At 44.2% G+C, this 24,585-nt stretch overlaps 1 protein-coding gene across 1 annotated transcript in view; it reads left to right on the plus strand.

Annotated features, from left to right (window-relative positions):
* The window catches only part of mlycd (malonyl-CoA decarboxylase), a 63,192-nt gene that overhangs the window by 27,171 nt on the left and 11,436 nt on the right, over positions 1 to 24,585 (plus strand). Inside the window, exons 2-3 of the mRNA XM_038806327.1 lie at positions 15,822 to 15,934; positions 16,902 to 17,058. Coding sequence (XP_038662255.1) covers positions 15,822 to 15,934; positions 16,902 to 17,058 — 270 coding nt within the window. The remainder of the gene's footprint in view (positions 1 to 15,821; positions 15,935 to 16,901; positions 17,059 to 24,585) is intronic.

Consider the following 24,585-nt stretch of genomic DNA (forward strand, 5'->3'; position numbering starts at 1 on the left):
CACGCCAGCTTGATCCAGACGTGTTCTGGAATGGGGTGTTTTCCCGCTGCCGTCGTGGAGAATCTGGAGTAGAGAAACCTCTCTCCCTTACCGAGCCCAACTTCTTCAATCTTTCCCTGATGTGGTATGTTCATCTTTCCAAACAAGCACTGCACATTCAACAATGAATCGTGCATAACTAGTAAATAGGTCAGTTTGAGATACATGGGGCTGGCTTCACCATTTTGGAGGCCAAGTGCCGATGCGGAAACTATGGCGTTTTACATCGGCAAAATTGGCGCCGAACCTTCACCAATCTTGTGGTCCGGAAGATGCGTTGTAAATGCATGGTGACGTGAAAACGATTTTTGGATCTCCTGCTGAATTCATCTTCTACTTGCCATTGATCCCGCCAAAGGAGGTAAGGTTGAATTCCGCCCTATGTGTGTGTATTGACACATGCATCTTAAATTTGTGAACAATGAGCACCTAGGTAGGGTAGAAATGAATAAAGACATGATGAATTGTGCTGACAATACAAATCAAGCAATTAATCAGAATTCACTGCATAAATAAAAGGATTGCAAAATTTTGATCATCTCAGCATACAAATAATTACAATATGTTGCATAATGCAGCTCTCCTTAATTTACAGCATAGAAATTAAAAATCCATTGCACTCTTCATTTTGTCTTAAAGTCTAGATCATATGTAGTCAGCTTACATTCATTAAATTCTTAATCATTTATTGGTTCATAAAGTGGGGGATTAGGCTGTCTCACAGTTTGTTTTTTCTACATCTGTTTTGTGGAATGGTGTCTCTTCTCCCATAATTCCATCACATTTACTTTCATATAATTGTGGCAAGAGGTAATGGCAATGGGAGGTGGGACTTGAGAACATTCTCGAGGTTTTTCCACCTTACCACATATTCAGTTGTTTGATTGTGTCAGAGTGGTATTGGTGGTCCGTGTTACCTAGGATTAGTTTAGATGCTAGTTTCTGAATGGTTTGGAGATTGTTCACAAGCATTTTGTTTGTTCGTTTGTTTGTTGTTTATAGCACAGAAGGAGGCCAATCGGCCCATCATGTCTGCACCAGCTCCCAAAAGACCAACCTAGCTAGTTCCATTCCCCAGCCCTATCTCCATAGCCCTCTAAATTCATCACTTTCAAATATATATCCAGGCTCTCTTTTGAAACCTATGGAATCCATCTCCACCACACTCCCTGGCAGTGCTTTCCAAGCCCCAACAACTCTCTTGAGTAAAGAACTTGCTCCTCATCTCCCTCCTACCTCTCTTGCGGACTATCTTTAAATTGTGACCCTAGTCACTGACAAAGCAACTATTGGAAACAGAATATCCTTCTTTACCCTGTCAAAATTGTTCAGAATGTTGAACACCGCAATAAGCTCACCTCTTAATCTTCTCTGCTCCAAGGAGAACGAGCCCAACTTCTCCAATCTTTCCTTGATGTGGTATGTTCATCTTTCCAAACAAGCACTGCATATTCACCAATGAATCTTGCATAATTTGTAAATAGGTCAGTTTGAGATACATGGGGCTGGATTCACCGTTTTGGAGGCCAAGTGCCGATGCGGGAACTATGGCGTTTTACGTCGGCAAAATTGGCGCCGAACCTTCACCAATCTTGTGACCTTGCCGAGTAAAACTCCCGGCTCCCACGTTATAAACACCTGGAGAATGGCCGCGCATGCGCAAGGCGACGACCTGCAGCATTTGAGCCGTAAAACGTGCTGGCCGTGCGCAGTCCTGACCTGCTAAATAATGCTCTCCTGGCCACCCCCCAACAGTCTCCCCAGGCCTTGCGAAAGCCTCCCCCAGCCAGCAGCATGGCGTCTGGCGCTGGACAGAGTTCGCAGCCACCGCGCCGGGTTCCCGACTACTGAGACCACATGTGTCCTGCACAGTCGAGATCTCAAACCATCAGGGACGGAGCATCGGGGGAGGGCCTTCAGGTGACACGGCGTCAACACCATTCCAACGTATGGCACGCGATGTGATGACGCCATTTCGGAGGGGACGGAGGATACAAAACCGCCATCAAACCGACGCCACCCCGATTTTGGCATCGGAAGGGGTTTTCTGCCTGATCACCAATTACAAAATCGGTGTCGGGGGATGGTGAATCCCTCCCGTGATGTTTAAGATGCAGCCTGTGAAGTCTTCCATTTGCTGTATTAAGCATTGCACACATTTGGTGATGTCCTTTAATCCGCAGCCTATGTGAGCTGGGGAATGAGGATGCCCTCCAAGGATGAAGTTGATTGCAAATTGTGGTCTCCCCACGTGCATCAGGTGTGCCTCGCCTGCCACAAAGTGAAGCCAGTTGCCTAATCAGTTCTTTGACCCTTCTTTGATGAGTCAATTGTGGAAATTTAGTCAACATTGCAATGCATGAGTGTGCCACTGGTTGTTAACCCTTTCGTTGTGCTCAGACCCGATGACGCTCGTGGTCCCAAATTGCACGGATGTGCGTTGGACTCCCATCTGAACATACCCCTGCTGAGATGGAATCTCACATTGGCCCCGAACCCCACCTCAGGAGCCGGAATCCCACAGCCTGAGCCACCTTGCGGAAATGCCCTCTGTACACGCACTGTGCGGAGGGGTTTCCTGTATGGGCTGCTGCTACACACCCTTCACTTCCTTGCCCTCGACAATCACCCAGACACACAGTGGCCTTGCTGCTGTATAGTGGCGGAGGTCCCCAGAGGAAGTCCCTGTACAGTGGAAACCTCCCCCTTAACATCGGGGACCTAGGACGGAGGGTGTTGCACGGAGCAGTCCCATACAACTGTAGAATGCATCGGTTCATGGACTCGCAAGATGCCTTCCCTTTTTGTAGCCTTGTGGAGCCCTTGTGGACCATTCTAATGTAAATTGTTTTAGACTGCATGCACTTAAGAACCTTTTGTTGCAGTTTTGTTTGCACTTTAGCCCCATGCTCCTAATCTATGATCACCCAGTACGTGGAGAAGGAGGGGAACCTCCTCATGAACATGCTCCTAAGCCTGGCCAAACTTGCCATCAGCAGGCCGAGGCAACTAGGGAGTGATTGAGGGGGTTATCTGACCCGATTGTCTGCCCCTCTACTGCTGCTACATTCATGACCGGGTGTCTCTGGAGAGGGGGCATGCAGGGTCCACTGGCACCTTCGAGAACTTCTGTGACCGTAGGGTTCTGCATGGGCTGGGGTGCCTTATTTACCCCTTTAATCACAATTTAGTTACAAGTTTTAAGTCTGATTTGTGATTTGCTTTTAGTTTAAGGCAGTTTCCCTTCAAGAGATTGTTCCTTTAATTTGTCTCTTAGTTTATTTGATTTTTAGTTTACTTGGTTATTTGTGTGCATCAAAGTAGTTGGTAGCCGAGCCTGCAAGCATTGAACTCCAATGCGCATATTCACGCCTACATAACATAGAAGTGACACAGATGCGACCCCCAATGCAAGATGCCGTTCATCAGTCATGCCATTCAGGAGATGACGGGTGGCAATGTCTCATTCCCCTGTGAGGTCAGAACACAGGTCCATTGAATGCACTCAACTGCCGTACCAGCCTCCCCGAACAGGCTCCGGAATGTGGCGACTGGGGGCTTTTCACAGTAACTTCATTGAAGCCTACTCGTGACAATAAGCGATTTTCATTTCATTTTTTGCATTCCACCCCTCATCTGTGGGGGAGTCACACGGCCTGCAGGGTCAAAGCACTTCATTCAGGTCGAGTTGAGAGGGATAACTGTGATGAAGTGACTATTGTGCGTCAGGGAAGGAGCGAGGCTGATTGGAAATACGCTCACATAGAGGGATACGCATGGGTGGATGTCCGAGATACTGAGAGAGTTGTGGGTTAGGGCATTGTCAAGACTCTCATCGTTCTTTATGTTCTCTTCTTTTCAGTTTTTGATTTGGGACAATGAAGGAGCCAGTTGAGCTGGTAATCCTTTTGATTGCGATGGAGGTGGCACAACAGCAGCAACTTTGACATGCCGCTGCACGTGGCCAGGACCTGCGCTGCAGAGGACAGGGAGTCATGCCCCATTGATCATCCGAGTCCAGGGCCACAGCTGGCAGAGCCTCGGAGGAGGCGGCCACGGGTATTTTTCTATAGAACTTCCTACCTCCAAATGTCAGAGGTTCAATGCCAGAGAAGATCCTGTCTGTCCCAGAAGACGGTAGACCACCTGTGCCAAATGATGCAAGAGTTGGCACCACATGACTGGGAGTTCATCCATCGCCTGTGGCCCTAAATGCCACTGCCACTGCCACTCTGACTTGTATGCCTGCAGCTTGTTTTAGCGCAGCAGGAGTGACCTGTGTGGCATTTCCAAGTCAGCCGAGCACAAATTCATAAAGGAGGTCACAGATGCACTATTTGCGACGGCCCACATGTACATCAATTTGGACTGGGACCAGGACATCGGGGTCATGGGTTTTGCCCGCTTAGCAGACATGTACCAGGTACAGGGTGTCATTCACTGCACCCATGTGGTTTTGAACTCCCCATGATGGCATGGGGGGCTATTTGTTGAACCGCAAGTGATTCCACTCCCTTAATGTCCAGATCATCTGTTATCACGCGATGCGCAACATGCAGGTGTGTGCACATTTCCTGGGTTGCATTCCATGATAACTACATCCTTGGATGCTCACAGATCCCCATCATGTTTGAGGGAGAGCAGCGTCAAGGGGACGGGTGGGGTTGGTGCTCCTTGGGGACAAAGGGTACCCACTCAGGAGGTGGCTGATGACGCCAGTGTGCCGGCCACAAACACTCGCTGCAACTCGCTACAAATAGGTTCATGCGTCAGTGTGTATGGTGGTCGAGCAGGTGATTGGACAGCTCCAGATGCAGTTCTGGTACCTGGTCTAGTTGGAGGGGGCTGGGGGGGAGCTCTCCAATACAGCCCCCTGAAGGCGTCATAGTAGTTTGCTGTGCTCTGCATAACTTGGTACTGCAGTGAGGCGAGCAATTGGACCAGGAGGAGATGGAGGACAGCCACATTTCCTTGAATGAGGAGGAGGGCGATGAAGGGCAACCCACTGAGGAGGAGGTGGAAGGACCTCGGCCGATGGCCAAGGCCTGCATTTGCGCAGGGCTAAGGATGCTCTCCTAGTCTCTCGGTTTGGTAACAATCAGGATTAGGATCTGAAGACCTTTCCCACTCTGACTCTCACATCTTCTCACTATTGTAGCACCTGAGAGAGATCGTCGTGATTAGTGACTACATTTACAGGCAGGGCGCGAAAGCGATTCGCCGGACGCTGCTTCTCTTATCCTCTGCTGTGTGATAGGTGTTGCGAATCCTGAGGTGGTTGGGAGAGAGATCACCATGGAAGTCTAATGGGTACGTGAAGGGATGTAGCCAGAGACATGAGGCAGACTTAACCTGGCTGCATGAAGAAGGTAATTCTTTGTTTTTCAGCTCTGTAGTCCTGTCCTCTGATAGAGCGAGCTGGAACTCACCATTGTGGTCACAGTCTCCGTTGATGACCTTGCTTGCTGGATATCTGGCCAATTGGAGAGGATGTCATGCCTCTGCTCAACATCATCCAGATGTTTGATGAGGTCTGCTTCCATGAAACCTGGTGATGGCTTCCAGGCAGCCAAATCCCGACTGGATTGGGAGGCATTTACATTTAATGAGAAAGATTACATTTTCCTGGGGCGAGGGGCGAGCGTATCACGCAAGCTACCACAAGCGTGGCGTGAATCACGTGGGAGGAAAAAAAAATGTCAAAGAAGCTGGACAAACAGTGAGTTTTCTGGCCCTCGATACCAGCAAGATTCTCTCTGGTTTTCTCACTGGAACCGACACTGAAAACATTTAGGTAAATTCTGCCCATGGTGCCTATCACACATAATTCAACAGTGCCTATTGAAATGACAGCGAATATCATCAATTTTTAAAAAAAATTTGATTTATTTTGAGTTTTTGTTCATATTTTCCTACTGGTAGATAGCTTGAATTTCTGAAACAAATTAAAATGTTATTGACTACACTTAAATTGGCTAATTTGTTTTATTGGTCAATAATGATTCAGTATAGTTATCTGTTTTCTTTTCTCAAACTGATTTATTGTTCCATTAGTTTGTGTCTCGGATGCCACGCAGAGATGGAAACTGTTGATGATACAGGATGTTACAATCTTTTTCAGTCACACTGTTACTCCGGCTGCAGTTACCAATCTGAAGTGTATTTGCCAGCTGCGATGTGCACTCAGTAGAGGCTTGTTACGTTGCAGTCTGGCTTCAATCCCACAAGCACAGAGGTACATTAACAATGTTTATCATCAAAGCACTATTAACTGTGAACCTAAATAATTCATCCTCCATGAATCACTGAAGGACCATATTCGAGAGATTGAAATGAAGAACTTCTCCCCAGGAGTTTATTTTTATGGTTAGCGAAGCAAGAGTTTGTCCTCACATTTAAAAATGTTCCATATAAAGTTTTGAAAGTTCCTAAAGGCTCAATAACATTTTTCTTTTAGATGAAGCTTGTACCAGGCTGCAGTTGTACTGTAACTAGTGTGAATCTGAAGCGGATTCTCGCATCACTCGGCTTTAGGGTACTTGAGTACCGATCAGAGCCTGACACTAAGTTGTTGCCACTTTCTAAGCTTGAAGCACATCTGGATACTTTTGATTTAGTGCACAACTTTCAGAACCAGTATTGGCAAGATTTGTTTTCTAAAACAAACTTTCAAAAATACAGACTTCATAAATGTGTGTCTTTATTAAACCAAAGATTTTCGTTACTGGAAGAAGCTACTTCCATCATTTATTAACTCACTAAATGCTGCAAATTTCAGAATTGTACCTATTTTCATCTCCATCTGATATAGCTACTGACCATCAGAAGTAGCAACCAAGAGGCAGGAAAATGCACATTTAACCACAACCCAACTCTATTCGCTCATAATAATGCTCTCTGCACAGCAGGCGTATACATACTGTATACTAATAAACTAAACAGTTGTCCTGCTTAATTTGTAAAGCATACAAATGTATTCAAAATACGGCATCAACTTTCCCAACATTGCTCCAAGTAAGAAATACTTTCACAATGGTTATGTCCTTTACAGCCAAAGTTTATATCTAATTAAAAATTACAGATCTGAAATGCTAACTTTGTTTCACTCTAAAGATTCTACCTGATCTAAGTACTTCCAGCATTTTTTGGTTTTTGTTTCAAATTTCCAGTCTCTGCAGTGTTTTGTTCTTGTTTATCTTAAATTATGAATGACACTTGCCAACAGCTCAATTTGGAGTTTTCTTTGAGTTGAAGGACTGATTCACAAGTGACACCTTCAAAAGACCCAAGTGTGTTTGTGCAGTGTGTTTGCTTATTGATTTTCCAGGCATACATGACATTCAGGACAGAATTATCTGTTCTTGAATCTAAATGTGGTGATGTGTGGCTCCAATGGTGCCTTTACCACTGGCCAGAATGGCAGGGTCCCAAGCCGGATTCTGTGCATGGAACCTCATTCATTATGCACAGCTGAGTTCCCCTTCGAGTCACCTGGTGGGCTAGCAGCTGATTTACATGCCCGCCATCAGCTGGTGGATTCAAAAGTCCTGCTGCCATATTTAAATGCCAATTCAGCAGATTCCTATCACTCCCTCCAGCCTACCTGTCTTTATCGGGCCTTGCAGGATGTCAGCAGTCTCAAGTAAAAACGCAAGCAGGTTCAAGAAGTCTGTTCCTTGATTCAACCACACTCCTCCCGAGCCCATCACTTGCGAGGCTTTCATGCCCCACTTGCCCCTTCCATTAAATGGCATAGTATCTTCTGGACCCCCTTGTTGGTGATCTTTACGTGCAACCTTTTCAGAGTCAAACTTCCCTCCCCTTGATCCTCCCTTTGTCTTCCATTGTTTGCTTCTTCACCCCACCTCCTTACCCCTCTGCCTGTCTTTCAGAGTCTCTAACCTCCCCCCACCCCCCTGCATAACCCTCCTTCCATATTGCCCCCTTGTCTTCATCAGTAGACACCCTGCCGCCCATCCCCTGACTTCTCCTCGCACTTACCCAACATCAGACTTCGGACCAGTGTGTGGTGACTGCATGAGTCCCACAGCACAGTCCTGTCCAAATAGACACTGATGTGTGGCACCAGGAGGAGGGAGACCTCTGTACTCCCTAACCCCAGCTAGGTACTCCACTGATCTGACTCGGTGCCACAGAAGGTCCATGGGCCCAGCAGCATGGTGCAGTCCATGAAGATCAGCTCAGTATGGAGGGCAGGAACTTATCTACCTTGGCAGAGTGGTGTACAATGCATCGGGAGGAGCACAGGAAGGCTTTATTACACTCACTGCAACATCTCTAGAGGACTGCCTTGTTTTTGCCACTCTTTCAAACTGGTTTCCAACCGATGGAATTTCACACTGGCTTGATGCAAGGTTGGAAGGCCTGACAGGATGCCGGTGGAAAGCTGTTTCAATGTCATTCACACCACCAGCCTGCGGAAAGACTGTTCACCCATTAACTCATCATTGAGAGAATGCAAGGCGATTTTACGCTGCTGGGTTTCTAACTTTATGGCTTCCATTAAATTATCTGCTACCACCCGCCACCAAAACTTGGGGGGGGGAGTGAGGAATTAAGCCCACAGTGTCAGCTTTGACTCAGTGATATGACTCTCTTCTGACCCTTATAGTTGTTGGTTCAATCCCATTCTCAGACTTGAGCATGGGAACTTTTTCTAACAGTCATCCCCAAATTACAGCACCAGAAATATCTTAACTAGTTATTCATCGCATGTCTGTTTGTGAGACTTCACTGGGCACAAATTACTGCGCACAAAATACTTCCCCATTTGCATACATAAAAGCGAAGTCATTATACTTTAAAACTACTTTGGCTGTCAATTGATTTAGAACATCTTGAGAAAATGCAAGTTCCAGCTTTCTGAGTCCTTTTGGAACCTATTTTTAACATTCTGTTCTAAAGGAACAAATCAATTGAGGAATAATTTTAGGCATTTGTTTCCGATCCTGAGCAACTTAGACCTGAGCAGCGGAAGACCATATTGATACTGTGGTTTGAGATTTTTCATTTTGAAACTACCGGGTGGTGAAGGTTCCACAGGGTCTTGAGATAGGTTTGACCTGCCTTCACTCTGTTCTCAGTATTTTACTGCAAGATCTGACATATTTATTGATATGCTTCAGAAACAAGAATCACAATTGGACGAGTATGCTTTGATGGTCTGATGCTTTAATTCAACACAATTTGATCTCGCAAATGCTGGCACTGCTGTAAACACACTGTCTTCGCCATTAGGTACCATTCAATACTCTAAGGAGGTTATGCACAGATTCCCCGTAAACTTATTGGACACAATACAGATTTGGAAAGCTAAAATCAATAACTGCATTACAAGATGCATTTTTTAAAAACAGTTCAGCAGTATATGTACAAACATTTCACACATCTACTATTCCATTTTTTTGATATTATAGTCTCAACACTTTCTCAGAGCAGTGACATATGAATTGTTAATTTCCAGCTAATTCTGACATTTTTCACCATTGGACTTCTACAAATTTAGGAACATTTTCAACTTTGAAGATTTTTTTCATCAATCACCCCTACTGAAATGAGTTTTAAAAATGAACATTTAAAAGTGAATTTGAAACTGTAAACCCATTTGATAATGGCATGGGGAATTTTGAATAGATGAGATAACTTTGACATTATCTCCACTTCTACTTTGCATGCACAATTTTGTTAATCACAGCATTCCTGAAATCACCAGACAGTAGGTGACAGTATTACAGTCAATTTTACTGGTGCTTTGCATATTAGCATGAGCATCGTGTGCCTTTGTACAGCATAACCTACGGCATGCAATGTGCATGTGCAGGAAGTGGAGGATAAAAGGTAGATCTGTTCAACAAAATAGTTCAACTATGGCAGATGCTTTCCTTTGCGAATGTTGCTTTCCTTGCAAATGATTTCATAACCCTTCAAGGGGTCATTCGTAGGTTAAAAGACATTGTTGTTAACAATGGGAAGGACCATTCCCTCTGGGATACCCTGGTCCACTCCTCCATTACCCCAACACCTCACGCCCTGTTCCTACAGCACCTTCCCATGCCGGTATGGGACAATTGGGTGCGGCCGTTTTGGCGCGGCCGTTTGGGCGTCATGGGACAATTGGGCGCAGCCAATTTGGCGCGGCCGTTTGGGCGCAGATGACAGAATTTTTTTAAGTTTTTGTGGCTAGTAAATTGTTGCAAGTAAATTTAAAAACCTTAAATTAGTTCATTTAGTTTAGTTCATTTGGTAATTATGAGCAAGGCTCCTCAAGTACTCGATAGCATCCATGTTTTCAAATTTAAGAACAGTTTCATGTATTCTTTTATCTGCATCTCTATACTTTTTTAGTTTTTGTGGTGGTTCATGGCCGGCTAGTAACCTTTCATAATATGCATCTCTACCTTTCTGTACTTTACGCAGGCCATCAATTAGTTTCCATATGGTGGGATGATGCATGCCAAGTTCATATTTCAATCGACGGTGGGCTGCCTCCGCATTATTGTTTGTGCGGTCTTCCCCATTTAATGTTCTCTGATAAAGGTGTTCGTCTACCATTTCCTCGTCTGTTCAGACGACCAACATATGTATCTTCAAACCAGTTGAGTAAATCTTGAAGTTCTTGCGGCAGTTGGGTCGCTAAAGCATCCAGATATTCAGCGATTTTGTTCAAAGGTACAAAGGCAATGGCAATAATCATTTTAGCTTTTAACGCGCGAAATCTGGATCAGTTTTATACAAACTACGGAACCCCATACTAGCTAGATGTTTTTGCATATTTTGAGCTAAATGAAAAAAACATCCTTTTATTTGAACATCAGGTAATATGTCTTTCATAGCACTGTGCGCAGCTTGTTCATAATCACAGACGATTGAACTGGGTTTCAAGTTGGGTTTGATTTCTTTCAATAATGCGAACATTCTCGCATATGTGGTGCGTTGCTTGTTGGGCAAAAGAGCATAAACCGTAGGAGTAACTCCTCCGTGTTTTTTTTACCATAATTACATAAATCTGAGAAAAGAGGCTGGGAGCAATACTGAATGTGCCATCTGCAAACCACATATCAGATGTCAATAAGTGTTGTAGCCAACTCTGTCTTCCGAAGATTAATATCCGGTCGTGACCTGGTCCGCTATCACAAAGTAAAAAATTTTCTTCCACTCCTGGTTGAGGGACATATATCCTGTAGCATTCTGGCACAATCAATTGTTGTAAATCACTTGGATTGGTGGGGGCGTTCAATACATAATTACGCTTTCTGCTTATCATTCTCCTCAAAGCAGATATATTAGGAATGGCTGGTAGACTAGCTTGGGATATGTCTGTCAAACATTCATTAACAACTACAGTCGGTGCCTCAAGGGTTTCCTGTGCTCTCTTTTTTATTTTAGTTTTCACGAGTGCAACCTCTACTTGTGCAGCAGAAGCATCATGCAAATGGCCGTTCAGCTGCCTCACCACGTTTGCAGCTTTAGTATGGAGCCGTGCTTTTCACCGGTTGTTTTGCTCACAACGCCAAAATTTCACTTCGCTGTCACCTTTGCTTGTTTTGTCAAAGACGTAAAGGAATCCGTTATGAACAAATTTTTCTTTACCACGTTTCGTTGATACTTCCTCAGCCATCATATGGGTATGCAAATTGGTTTAGTTAAAAAATATATAAAAAGATGGTGATAGAACGAAACACTTGTGACAGCGGACCCGCACCAGCAGCCAACTCAACTGAGGCTAATTTACAAATAAAGAAATGTTATTTTGGCGCCAAAACGGCCGCGCCACAATGGCCGCGCCCAAATGGCTGCACCAAAACGTACCTAACCCTTCCCATGCAATCACCAAAGGTGTAACACCTGCCCCTTTACCTCCTCTCTGCTTATCATCCAAGGACCTTATACACTCTTTTCAGGTGAGGCGACGCTTCATGTGCACCTTCTTCAATCTGGTCTGTTGTATTCGCTGCCCAATGAGGTCTACTCTGGACAGACTAAATGCAGACTGGGTGACTGCTTTGCAAAAAACTTTTGGTCTGTCCACAAACAGGACCCAGACCCTGTTTGGGAGAAGCTGTTTGAGGATAAATCCACATTTGGCATGTGGGAGGCTTTTAAGGAGCAGTTGATGGGAGTGTAGGACAGGCATGTATGTGGTGGTAAAAAGGAAAGACAGGTAAGACAGGATTCAGGAACCGTGGATTAGCTGGGAAATTGAGAATCTTGTCAAAAACAAAAAAGATGCATACGTGAGGTACAGGCAACTAAAAACCGATGAAGCACTTGAGGAATACAAGGAAAGTAGAAAAGAGCTCAAGCAGGGAGTTAGGCGGGCAAAAAGGGATCATGAAATGTCCTTGGCACACAGGATTAAGGAGAAACCCAAGGCATTTTATACGTATATTAGGAACAAAAGGGTAGCTGGAGAAAGAGTTGGTCCACTCAAGGATAAAAGAGGGAAATTAAGTGTGGAACCAGAGGAAGTAGGTTTGGTCCTTAATGAGTATTTTGCATTGGCATTTACAAAGGAGAGGGACACGTTGATTGGTGGTGTCTCAGAGGGATGTGTAAACACTTTAGAACAGGCCGTTATTATGAGGGAGGAAGTGCTAGTGTGTTAAAAAGCATTACGGTAGACAAATCCCCAGGGCCAGATCTTATCTATCCCAGATTACTGAGGAAGACAAGAAATGAAATCGCTGGGCCTCTGACAGAAATCTTTGTGTCCTCCTGGGCCACAGGTGAGATCCCAGAGGATTGGAAGATAGCCAATTTAAAAAATATATAAATTTAGAGTACCCAATTCATTTTTTCCAATTAAGGGGCAATTTAGCATGGCCAATCCACCTAGCCTGCACATCTTTGGGTTGAGGGGGTGAAACCCTTGCAAACACAGGGAGAATGTGCAAACTCCACACAGACAGTGACCCAGAGCCAGGATCGAATTTGGGACCTCGGCACCGTGAGGCAGCAGGGCTAACTCATAGTGCCACCGTGCTGCCCATAAGATTGCCAATGTTGTACCATTATTTAAGAAGGGTTGCAAGGATAATTCAGGTAATTATAGGCCAGTGAGCTTGACTACGGTAATAGTGAAATTGTTGGACAAGATACTCAGAGATAGGATCTATGCACATTTAGAAGTGAATAATCTTATTGGCGTCAGGCGGCATGGTTTTGTATGTCGGAGGTCATGTATAACTAATTTAATTGAGTTTTTTGAGGAGGTGACAAAAATGATTGACGAGGGAAGGGCTGTGGATGTTATCTGCATGGACTTTAGTAAAGCATTTGACAAGGTCTCTCATGGCGGGCTGGTGCAAAAGATTTAATCACATGGGGTCAGCGGTGAACTAGCTGGATGGATTTAGAACTGGCTTGGCCATAGAGGATAGTGGGTAGCAGTGGAAGGGTGTTTTTCCGAATGGAGGTCTGTAACTAGTGGTGTTCCGCAGGGACCTCTGCTCTTTGTATTATATATAAATGACTTGGAAGAAAACATGGCGGTTTTCTGATGAGCAAGTTTGTGGATGATAGTAAGATTGTAGGAGCTGCGGATAGTGATGAAAATTGTCAGAGAATACAACAGGATATAGATGGGCTGCAAAATTGGGCAGAGAAATGGCAGATGGAATTTAACCTGGACAAAGCGAGTTGATGCATTTTGGTAGATCTAATTCAGGTGGGAGCTATAAAACGAACAGAAGGACCATCAGGAGCATAGAGACACAGAGATCTGGGAGTGCAGGTCCACAGATCCTTAAAAGTGGCAGCACAGGTGGAAATGGTGGTAAAGAAAGCATATGGCATACTTGCCTTCATAGGACAGGGTATCGAGTATAATAACTCAAAAATTATGTTACAGTTATATAGAACGTTGGTTAGGCCAAATTTGGAATGCTGTGTCCAATTCTGGTCACCGCACTACCAGAAGGACGTGGAAGCTTTGGAGAGAGTACAGAAAATGTTTACCAGGATGTTGCCTGGTATGGAAGGTATTAGCTATGAAGAGAGATTGAATAAACTGGGATTGTTCTCTCTAGAGAGATGGAGGCTGAGGGGTGACCTGATAGAAGTCTATAAAAGTATTAGGGGTATAGCGAGGGTGAACGGTTGGAAGCTTTTTCCCAGGGCGGAAATGACAAATACAAGGGGGCACAAGTTCAAGGTGGGGGGGGAAGGTTCAGCAGACATGCGCAGGGAAATGTTTTACATAGAGGTTGGTGGTGGCCTGGAATGCATTGCCAAGTGAGGATACGTTGACGATCTTTAAGACTTATGTGGATAGGCACATGAACAGACAGGGTGTAGAAGGATACAAGCGGTTGGTCTAGATAGGACACGTGATCAGCTCAGGCTTGCAGGGCTGAAGGGCCTGTTCCTGTGCTGTATTGTTCTTTGTTCTTCTTTCTGTCGCTTGCCATTTCAAATCACCATCCTGCTCTCAAGTCCACATGTCCATCCTTGGCCTGCTGCAATGAAGACCAGCACAAAATGTGCTACTATCAGCATCCTTCTTAACCATTACCTCCACCATTTACATTCCTTTTGTCTTTCTGGCCATGACATCTTTGTCAATCTCCACCTACCTCTGACTCTCTATCCAGGCCCACTGCTCCACACCCAACCCACAACAGTATCACTCTGATCCTATTTCCAGTTCTCTCCAGCTTTGACAAAGTGTCTTCCAAACTCGAAACAATAGCTCCGTTCTCTCTCCACAGATGCTGTCTGGCCTGCTGAGATTGTCCAGCATTTTCTATTTTTGCTTCAGATTCTAGCATCCACAGTAATTTACGTTTATATTGTTGTCAACATTATGTTCACAGATTATTCATGACAAAGTTAAGAAGCTGCTATCTTTTGAGAGCGTCAGAATGTATTCATAATATTTATATGACTAATATTTATCCCTTGAACAACATCACAAAAAACAGTATCTCATCATAATCACATTGCTGTTTATGAGAATTTGCTGAGGGAAAATTAGCATTTCTTGCATTGAAATAATGACTACTCTACAAGAAGTACTTCATAGACAAAGCACTTTGAGATGTCCAGTGGTCATGAAAAGCATTATATAAATGCAAGTCTTTTTATAATCGCCTCTGAATATTATATGTAAAAATAAGCATCTATTCAATTGCAAATCATTGATTAAATAGGAAAATTAACATTTTTCATTGAAACTATTCAATTTTTATTCATATGTGTGTATGTATAATATGTAACAAAAGTACATAAAGCAACACATCAGTTAAATGCTTTTCTGCTGTATTTTGCTCCTAACTGTTTATTTTTGAGATTTGTTTGCCTTCAAATCCTTGTTGTGCAGCTTTTCCAAGAAGCTACAACAAAGGTGATTCTGTCCCAACTTCACTGGACATTGCACCTTATTCCAAGTAATGGCACAATGGTACCACTGTCTTTATGCTCGTGAATACAATTTGACTTGAATACAAATCTCATAGCTCCAAGGCATTTTCCTAAATACAACTATCCAGCTATGATAAAAAATATTGGTTTAGAAAGCAGCACCTATTTGTTCATATTCAAAATAAAATGCATTCTTTTTTATGAGTGAGTACTCCATTAGTTGCTGATTTGTACAGATTGTAATGGTATCTGATAGGGACCCATTAGTCGAACTATATGGTTGATTAATAGAACATTTGGATGCTGTCTATTGTACAAGTAATTGTTTAATCGGAAATAAATATTCCTCAAAGCTTCTGAAGTTGGTCACATTTGCTCACTGACTTTGTGTTGAATCTCAGGAAATGAATGGAATATTGAAGATGCTGCTTTCAGATTGGTTTTCTGTAGGATTTTTGAACCTGGAGCGTATCACCTGGCATTCCTCTTGTGATCTGCTGCAGAAAATTAGCATGTAAGTGATTATTAATCACTTTTTGCATTAGTTATTAAAGCAATCCCATTTTGCCAGCAGACCTGCAAGTAATTTTTAATTCTGTCTCAATATAAATAAAATTATGTTCTTATTACACTCAAAACTGACTGTCAGTCGCTAATTTCTGGCCAATTGAAACATAAATGGAAGCCAATCAGCCCATCGTGCCGGCTGGTTCATTCAGTCTATCGTGCCGGAAGAGCTGGTTTAGCACAGTGAGCTAAACAACTGGCTTGTAATGCAGAACAATGCCAGCAACACGGGTTCAATTCCCGTACCGGCCTCCCCGAACAGGCGCCGGAATGTGGTGACTGGGAGCTTTTCACAGTAACTTCATTGAAGCCTACTTGTGACAATAAGCGATTATTATTATTCTTTGCCAGCTCCCTAAACCACTGAACAATTAGTCCAATTTCCTTGTCCTTTCAAATGAAATGTGTTTGGAGGTGAGAGCAAGAATCAATTAGTGTCACATTCTACTTTGACTTTCCGCACCTTTGAATATAGACACAGAAAAACTTGTAAAATATTGTACTTTTAAGGTAGTCTACAGTGTACTGACCTGCCAGAAATTGCACAAAGAAAGCAACGTTCCCTTTGTAACAGTGAATTGAATAAGAAGCCTTCCTGAGAGATTGTAAATAGGTGCTAGATTTGAAAAAAAGCCTGGATTGATTTCTGGTGCTGGTCGAATTTCTAACTCGCTCCGTTGCTCACTGGACCAGTTAGAATCAATGTCATTACTTTTAATGCACTTTTAATTAATTATTAGTGCTCAGAATCTGTCCTGCATAATTTGTATTTTGCTTCCTGCTGGTCTACAGTTTAGCTTGAGACTTGATTATTTGTTGTACCTTTGAGCTGTGAGGCAACACTCTTGTTATATTGTCCACTTCAGTTCCAGTGTTCCAGTGAATGCAGCTCAAACACATTTATTTCTCTTCAGGTATGAGGCAGTGCATCCTGTCAGAAATTGGGTAGATATTAAACACCGAGTTGGACCTTACAGAAGATGCTATGTTTTTACACATAATGCTATGCCGAGGGAACCTCTGGTAGTTCTACATGTGGCACTAATGGATGACATCTCCGAAAATATACAGGTACGCCCATTATAGATAATGTTCGTCTCTAGTGTAAATTAGCTAGTGCCCAGCTTTTATGAAAAATAGAATATGTACCAAATTTTTAATGCTCAAGAAACAGTCATGAGAATTTTTCCAAAGAAAATTATTGCTTAGTTTCATCCATGACTTTGGAAGACACCTTTGCCTCTGACCCCACTTCAGGGCTTGAACCAAAAATCTAGGCAAACTAGATTAGTATTGAGGGAGTGCTGGTGGCATCTTTTGAATGATGGGCGGCACGGTGGCACAGTGGTTAGCACTGCTGCCTCACAGAGCCACGAACCCGGGTTCAATTCCGGCCTCAGGTGACTGTCTGTGTGGAGTTTGTACGTTCTCCCTGTGTCTGTGTGGGTTTTCTCCGGGTTCTCCGGTTTCCTCCCACAGTCCAAAGATGTTCAGGTTTGGTTGGAATAGCCATGCTAAATTGCCCCTTAATGTCCAGGGATGTGCAAGTAAGGTTATGGGATTACAGGGTTAGGGTGGGGTGGGCACTCGTTAATGAGCAGAATGCTCATTCGAAGGGTCGATGCAGATTCAATGGGCCTAATGACCTCCTGCAGTGTAGGGATCCTATAAGATATTAAATCGAGGCCCTGTCTCCCCTCTCAGGGAGATGCTAAAGATCCCATGACACATCTGGAAAGGAACAGGAAAAAATGAGTGTGAGGGAGAGGGGCATAAATGAAAGATTGTTGATTACAGACCTATTGTAGCTTTTGTTCCATGTTGTCTAAACCTCAAAGTGTGTTCTGCTATGAGAGAGAGCCTTTCCTCATTGTAAGGTAAAGTTTAATTTTGGAACCAACCTATCTCTATTTCTTTCACAGTTAGAAAAGGTAAACATTGGAAGTGGTAACCGCTGACAGACATAGTGAAAGAGATATCACATTTTCTTAATTTCGTTTAAAAATTAAAATCTAGAAAAATAAAATCAATTCAAACCTGAAGTCTCTCATTTCTATCTGTGTTTTCTTGAGAGTAATTTGAATATTTCAATTTCTTGCAACTATGAGAGAGGGAGAAAAAATAGATATGTACAAGATATGTAGAGTATATAATATGTAAAAGGGAGGCAGTGGTATTGTCTCTGGACTGGTTATCCAGCAACCCAGGGTAATATTCTGGGGACCTACGTTCGAATCCCGCTAGGGAAGGTGGTGGAAATTGAATCCAATTAGTACCTGGAATTAAAAAGTATAATGATAATCATAAAACCATTGTCCTTTGTCGTTAAAAACCCAGCTGGTCCACTAATATCCTGTAGGGAAGGAAACCTGCCATCTTTACCTGGTCTGGCCTACATGTGTCTCCAGAACCACTGTAATGTACCAAATTGGGAGAGCTGTCTCATAGATTAAATAATTAAAACGGAACTATACCTTACAGACACCACTATCATCATCCATTGTATGTCCTGTCCCACCTCAGGAAAGACACAGCAGAGGTGGTGGCACAGTGGTATACAGTCGGGAGCGAGTTCCCCTGGGAGTCCTCAACATTGACTCTGCACCCAATGAAGTCTTGTGACTTCAAGTCAAACATGGGCGAGGAAACCTCCTTACCACATATCATCCAGCCTCAGCTGATCAATCAGTACCACGTTGAACACCACTTGGAGGAAGCACCAAGGGTGGCAAGGGCACAGAATGTACTCTTGTTGGGGACTTCAATGTGCTTCACCAGGAACGGCTTGTTAACACCACTACTGATCCGAGTTGGTCAAGTCCCAAAGGACATAACTGAGACTAGGTCTGAGGATCACATGACGGTGATGGGAACCAACAAGAGGGAAAAACATATTGGATATCATCCTCACAAACCTGCCTGCAGTACTGGTAGTACTGGTAGGAGTGACTACCGCACAGTTCTTCACATTGAGGATATCGTCCATCGTGTTATGTGGCAGTACCATTGTGCTATCTGGGGCTGGTTTAGCTCACTGAGCTAAATCGCTGGCTTTTAAAGCAGACCAAGCAGGCCAGCAGCACGGTTCGATTCCCGTACCAGCCTCCCCGGACAGGCGCCGGAATGTGGCGACTAGGGGCTTTTCACAGTAACTTCATTGAAGCCTACTCGTGACAATAAGCGATTTTCATTTCATTTCATTTTCATAAATAGGATAAATGGGATAAATTCAGAATAGATCTAGCAAGTCAAGATTGGGCATCCATGAAGAGCTGTGGGCCATCAGCAGCAGAATCTGACGCAGCAACGGCCTCACGGTAGCATGGTGGTTAGCATCAATGCTTCACAGCTCCAGGGTCCCAGGTTCGATTCCCGGCTGGATCACTGTCTGTGTGGAGTCTGCACGTCCTCCCCGTGTGTGCGTGGGTTTCCTCCGGGTGCTCCGGTTTCCTCCCACAGTCCAAAGATCTGCGGGTTAGGTGGATTGGCCATGCTAAATTGCCCGTAGTGTAAGGTTAATGGGGGGATTGTTGGGTTACGGGTATACGGGTTACGTGGGTTTAAGTAGGGTGATCATTGCTCGGCACAACATCGAGGGCCGAAGGGCCTGTTCTGTGCTGTACTGTTCTATGTTCTATGTTCTAATCTCAGCCACAATCTGTAACCTCATGATCCGGCATATCCCCCACTCTACCATTACCACCAAGCCAGGGGATCAACCCTGGTTCAATGAAGAGTGCCGGAGGGCATGCCAGGAGCAGCACTGGACATACCGAGAAATAAGGTGTCAAGCTGGTGAAGCTACAACACAGGACATGCCAAACAACATAAGCAACAAGTGATAGACAGAACTAAGTGACCCTTCAGCCTATAGAGGAGGCTCCACAAATATCCCCATCCTCAATGATGGAGGGGCCCGCCACGTGTGCAAAAGACAAGGCTGAAGTATTCGTAATAATCATCAGCCAGAAGTGCCAAATGGGTAATCCATCTTGGTCTCCTCCAGGTCCCCAGCTTCACGGCTGAAGGGAGGGCAGCACAGTGGCGCAGTGGTAGCACTGCAGTCTCACGGCACCGAGGTCCCAGGTTCGATCCCAGCTCTGGGTCACTGTCCGTGTGGAGTTTGCACATTCTCCCCATGTTTGCGTGGGTTTTGCCCCCACAACCCAAAGATGTTTGCAAGGTAGGTAGATTGAACACGCTAAATTGCCCCTTAATTGGAAAAAATGAATTGGGTATTCGAAAATTAAAAAGAAAAAGAAACGGCTGAAGGCACTGGATACTGCGAAGGCTACAGGCCCTGACAATATCCCGGCAATAGTATTGAAGACTTGTGCTCCAAAACTTGCCGCGCTTAGTCAAGCTCTTCCGGTACAGCTACAACACTGGCATCTATCCAGCAATGCTTAAAATTGCCCAGGTATATCCTGTAAAGAAAAAGAGGACAAATTCAACCCAGCCAATTACCGCCTTACCAATCTACTCTCAATCATCAGTAAAGTGATGGAAGAGATCATCAACAGTGCTGTCAAGCGGCACTTACTTAGCAATAACCTGCTCACTGATGCTCAGTTTGTGTTCCGTCACTCAGCTCCTGACCTCATTACAGTCTTTTGCTCAAACATGGACAAAAGAGCTGAACTCCAGAGGTGAGGTGAGAGTGACTGCCATTGACATCAAAGCAACATTTGATCAAGTATGGCATCAAGGAGCCCTAGCAAAACTGGAGTCAATGGGAATCAGGGAGAAAACTCACCACTGGTTGGAATCATACCTGGCACAAAGGAAGATGGTTGTAATTATTGGAAGACAGTCATCTCAGTCCTGGGACATCACTGTAGGAGTTCCTCATGGTAGTGTCCTTTGATCAACCATCTTCAGCTGCTTCATCAATGATCTTCCTTCCAACATGAGGTCAGATGTTCGCTGATAATTACACAATATTCAGCACCATTTGCGACTCCTCAGATACTGATGGAGTCCATGTCCAAATGCAATGCGATCTGGACAATATTCAGGCTTGGGCTGACAAGGAACATTTAGAATCATGGGAATTAGGAGCAATTCAGCCCCTCAAACCTGCTCAAATCAGATCATGGCTGATCTCTCCCTGTTCTCAAATCCATCTCCATACCTGTTGCCCACATATCTTTAACCTGTTTTTACCAGAAATATATCTATCTCATTCTTGAAATTATTTAATGACTCAGATTCCCCGCACTATGGGGCAGCGAGTTCCACAAATTCACCACCCTCTACGAGAAGTAGTTCCTCCTTATCTCAGTTCTAAATCTACCGCCTCTCAACCTATATCTGTGACCTCTCTTTCTAGATTGCCCCACAAGGGGGAACATTTGGTCGACATTTACTTCAACAATCCTTTTCAGTATTCTATATACCTCAATCACATCCCCTCTTTTCCTATTAAACTCCAGCGAGTATAAGCCCTCATACATTAACTCTTTCATCCCAGAATCAATCTGGTGAACCTCCTCTGAACTGCCTCCAACACCACCACATCCTTCCTTAAATAAGGAGACCAAAACTAGACACAATACTCCAGATATGGTCTCACCAACACCCCATACAACTCGCCTCTACTTTTAACTCCAGTCCTTTTGCTATAAACGCAAATATTCCATTTGCCTTTTTAATTACATGCTGTACCTGCAAACTGACATTCTGCGATTCATGAACAAAGACACCCAGATCCCTCTGCCCAGACACATTTTGAATATGCTTTTCATTCAGATAATAATTTTCCTTTCTATTTCTTTAGCGAAAATGGATAACCTCACACTTATCCACATTAAACTTCATCTTTTGGCCCATTCTCCTAGCCTATTTATATCCATCTATAAAATCTTTATCTCCTCTTCACTGCCTGCTTTCCAACCTATTTTAGTATCATCCGCAAATTTTACTATGTTACATGCTGTCCCTGATTACAGATCATTTGTATAGATTGTAAACAATTGAGGTCCGAGGACTGACTCCCTGCCGCACCCCGCCTGTTACAGTTTGCCAGCCAACGAAGGACCCATGTACCCCGACTCTTTGCCTTCTGTCAGTCAGCCAATCTCAATCCCATCTTGTACTTTACCCCCAATCCCCTGCGATTTCACCTTCTGGATCAGTCTTTTATGTGACACCTTGTCAAATGCCTTCTGGAAGTCTAGATATTCCACATCCAGAAGTTCCCCATTATCCACCTTGCTGGTTACGTCCTCGAAGAACTCAATACGTTTGTCAAGCATGACTTACCCTCCATAAAACCATGCTGATAATGGTGGATTTAGATTTGTCTTTCCAAATGTTCAGCCATCTCCTCATTAATGACTGATTCCAGCAACCTCCCCACCACAGAGGTCAAGCTAACTGGTCTATAGTTTCCTACTTTTTGCCTCTCTCCCTTTTTGAATAAGGGTGTCACATTAGCGTGTTTCCAGTCCACCGGGAGAATTCCAGAATCCAGAGAATTCTGAAATGTCAGAACCAATGCATCCACTATATCCATTGTCACTTCCCTTAATATCCTAGGGTGCAAGCCATCAGGTCCCGGAGACTTATCTGCCTTTAATCCCATTAGTGTGTTCAATACCGCTCCCTAGTGATGGTTATTGCACCAAGTTCCTCTGGATTAACTGCAGTTTTTGGAAATGTTTTATTATCTTCTACCATGAAGACAGAGGCAAAATATTGGTTCAGTGTCTCTTCCATCTCTGTGTTCCCCATTATTACCTCATCAGTAACAGCCTCCCCGGACAGGCGCTGGAATGTGGCGACTAGGGGCTTTTCACAGTAACTTCATTGAAGCCTACTCGTGACAATAAGCGATTTTTTTTTTTCAGTATCGCCCTCGAAAGGGCCAACATTTACCTTAGCTATTCTCTTCCTCTTTATATACTTATAGGAGCTTTTTGTATCAGTGTTTTAAGTTTTCTGCTAGTTTCCTTTTATAGTCTTATCATCTTAGTTCTTTTAATTTATTTTAGTAGCATTTTGATGAACCTTCCAATCCTCCAGTTTACCACTAGCTATTGCAGTATGGTATGCCCTAGTTTTTGCCTTTATATCTTCCTTGACCTCCTTGCTTTCCATGGAACATTTTTCTCCCTTTTACAATTCCTCTTCCTCTCAGGAATCTACTTTAATTGAGAGGTATTTAATATCTTCCTGAACATTGTTCCTCATCTGTCCTACCCTCAATATTTGTGCTCAGTCTACCTGGGCCAACTCTTTCCTTCGGCCTGTAACGATTCCTCTGCCCAATGCTAAAACTCTAGTTACCCTTGTTTGTCAGCTTTTCATGCAGCCTTATTGGGTTCCAACTTCCCTCCCCTCTGCCTTCCATTGTTTGCCTTCCTCACTCAGTTCCTTACTTTGTTGCATAACCCTCCTTGCATATTGCCACTCATGACTTCATCAGGCACTCCCCCACCTGCCCAGCTCCTTTCGGCCTCATCTTGCACTCCACCGTTGGTAGAATTTCAGACCTTTGTTGCATTGGCAGCATGGGTCTGGCAGCTCAGTCCTGTCTGGATAAACACTGCTGTGTAGCACCAGGGTCAAGGAGACCCCTATACTCTCCAACCCCAAACACAGTACTGATCTGAGGTTCCATGGATCCAACAACACGATGCTGTCCATGAAGACCAGCTCGGCAGGTATTGGTCTGCCTTAGCAGCGTGATGAGTAGCGCGTCAGGAGCAGCGCAGCACTATGGTTTAGCACACTGGGCTAAATCGCTGGCTTTTAAAGCAGACCATGGCAGGCCAGCAGCGTGGTTCAATTCCCGTACCAGCCTCCCCGAACAGGCGCCGGAATGTGCCGACTAGGGGCTTTTCACAGTAACTTCTTTGAAGCCTACTCGTGACAATAAACGATTTTCATTTTCATTTCATGCAGAGCTGGACTCACCCTGAAGTCTCTTGCGACTGAGGACCGTCTTGTGCATGCCACTGATTAGCAATTGGGTTTGAGACCAATGTAATTTCATGCTGGCGTGACACAAGATTAAAAGGCATGATAGGATGCTGGCAGGCAGCTGTTTTAATGAGCATTCATGAGATGTAAATGATGTTCACGCCACCAGCCAGCAGGAAGACCGATCTGCCATTGGGAGAACTGATGAGCGATTTTATGCCAGTGGGTTTCTGACTCTTTGTCTCCCGCTAAATTCTCCACTCCCGCCTGCCACCAAACTCACCACGGGTGGGATGGAAGAATTCCACTCAAGGTGTTCCAACCTGCCCGGCTTGTCCGTTTCCATATCAGGCCTGTTTCAGGAGCCAGCAATCCCCGTTCCAGGCCGTCACCGCCACCCCACAATGAAAATAACGTTGGAAGGCACTGCCAGGTAGGAGACAGGATTACAGTCTTATGAAATGACCTGACTCGTGATTCCTGCACTGGAGATCAAAATGTGGTTCAAAGAAACTACTAGTAGAGCAAACAAAACGTTCAACTACAAACCTCAGGATCATCTTTCAGCTCTCCGCCAAAATTCAGGTCCTCTACAGTGATACTACGGCAAAGACACCCACCAGCATCGAGTATAATAACTGGCAAGTCATGCTACAGACGTGTAGAACCTTG

The sequence above is a fragment of the Scyliorhinus canicula genome, chromosome 9, assembly GCF_902713615.1.
Source record: "Scyliorhinus canicula chromosome 9, sScyCan1.1, whole genome shotgun sequence".
In the NCBI taxonomy this organism is placed as follows: domain Eukaryota; kingdom Metazoa; phylum Chordata; class Chondrichthyes; order Carcharhiniformes; family Scyliorhinidae; genus Scyliorhinus; species Scyliorhinus canicula.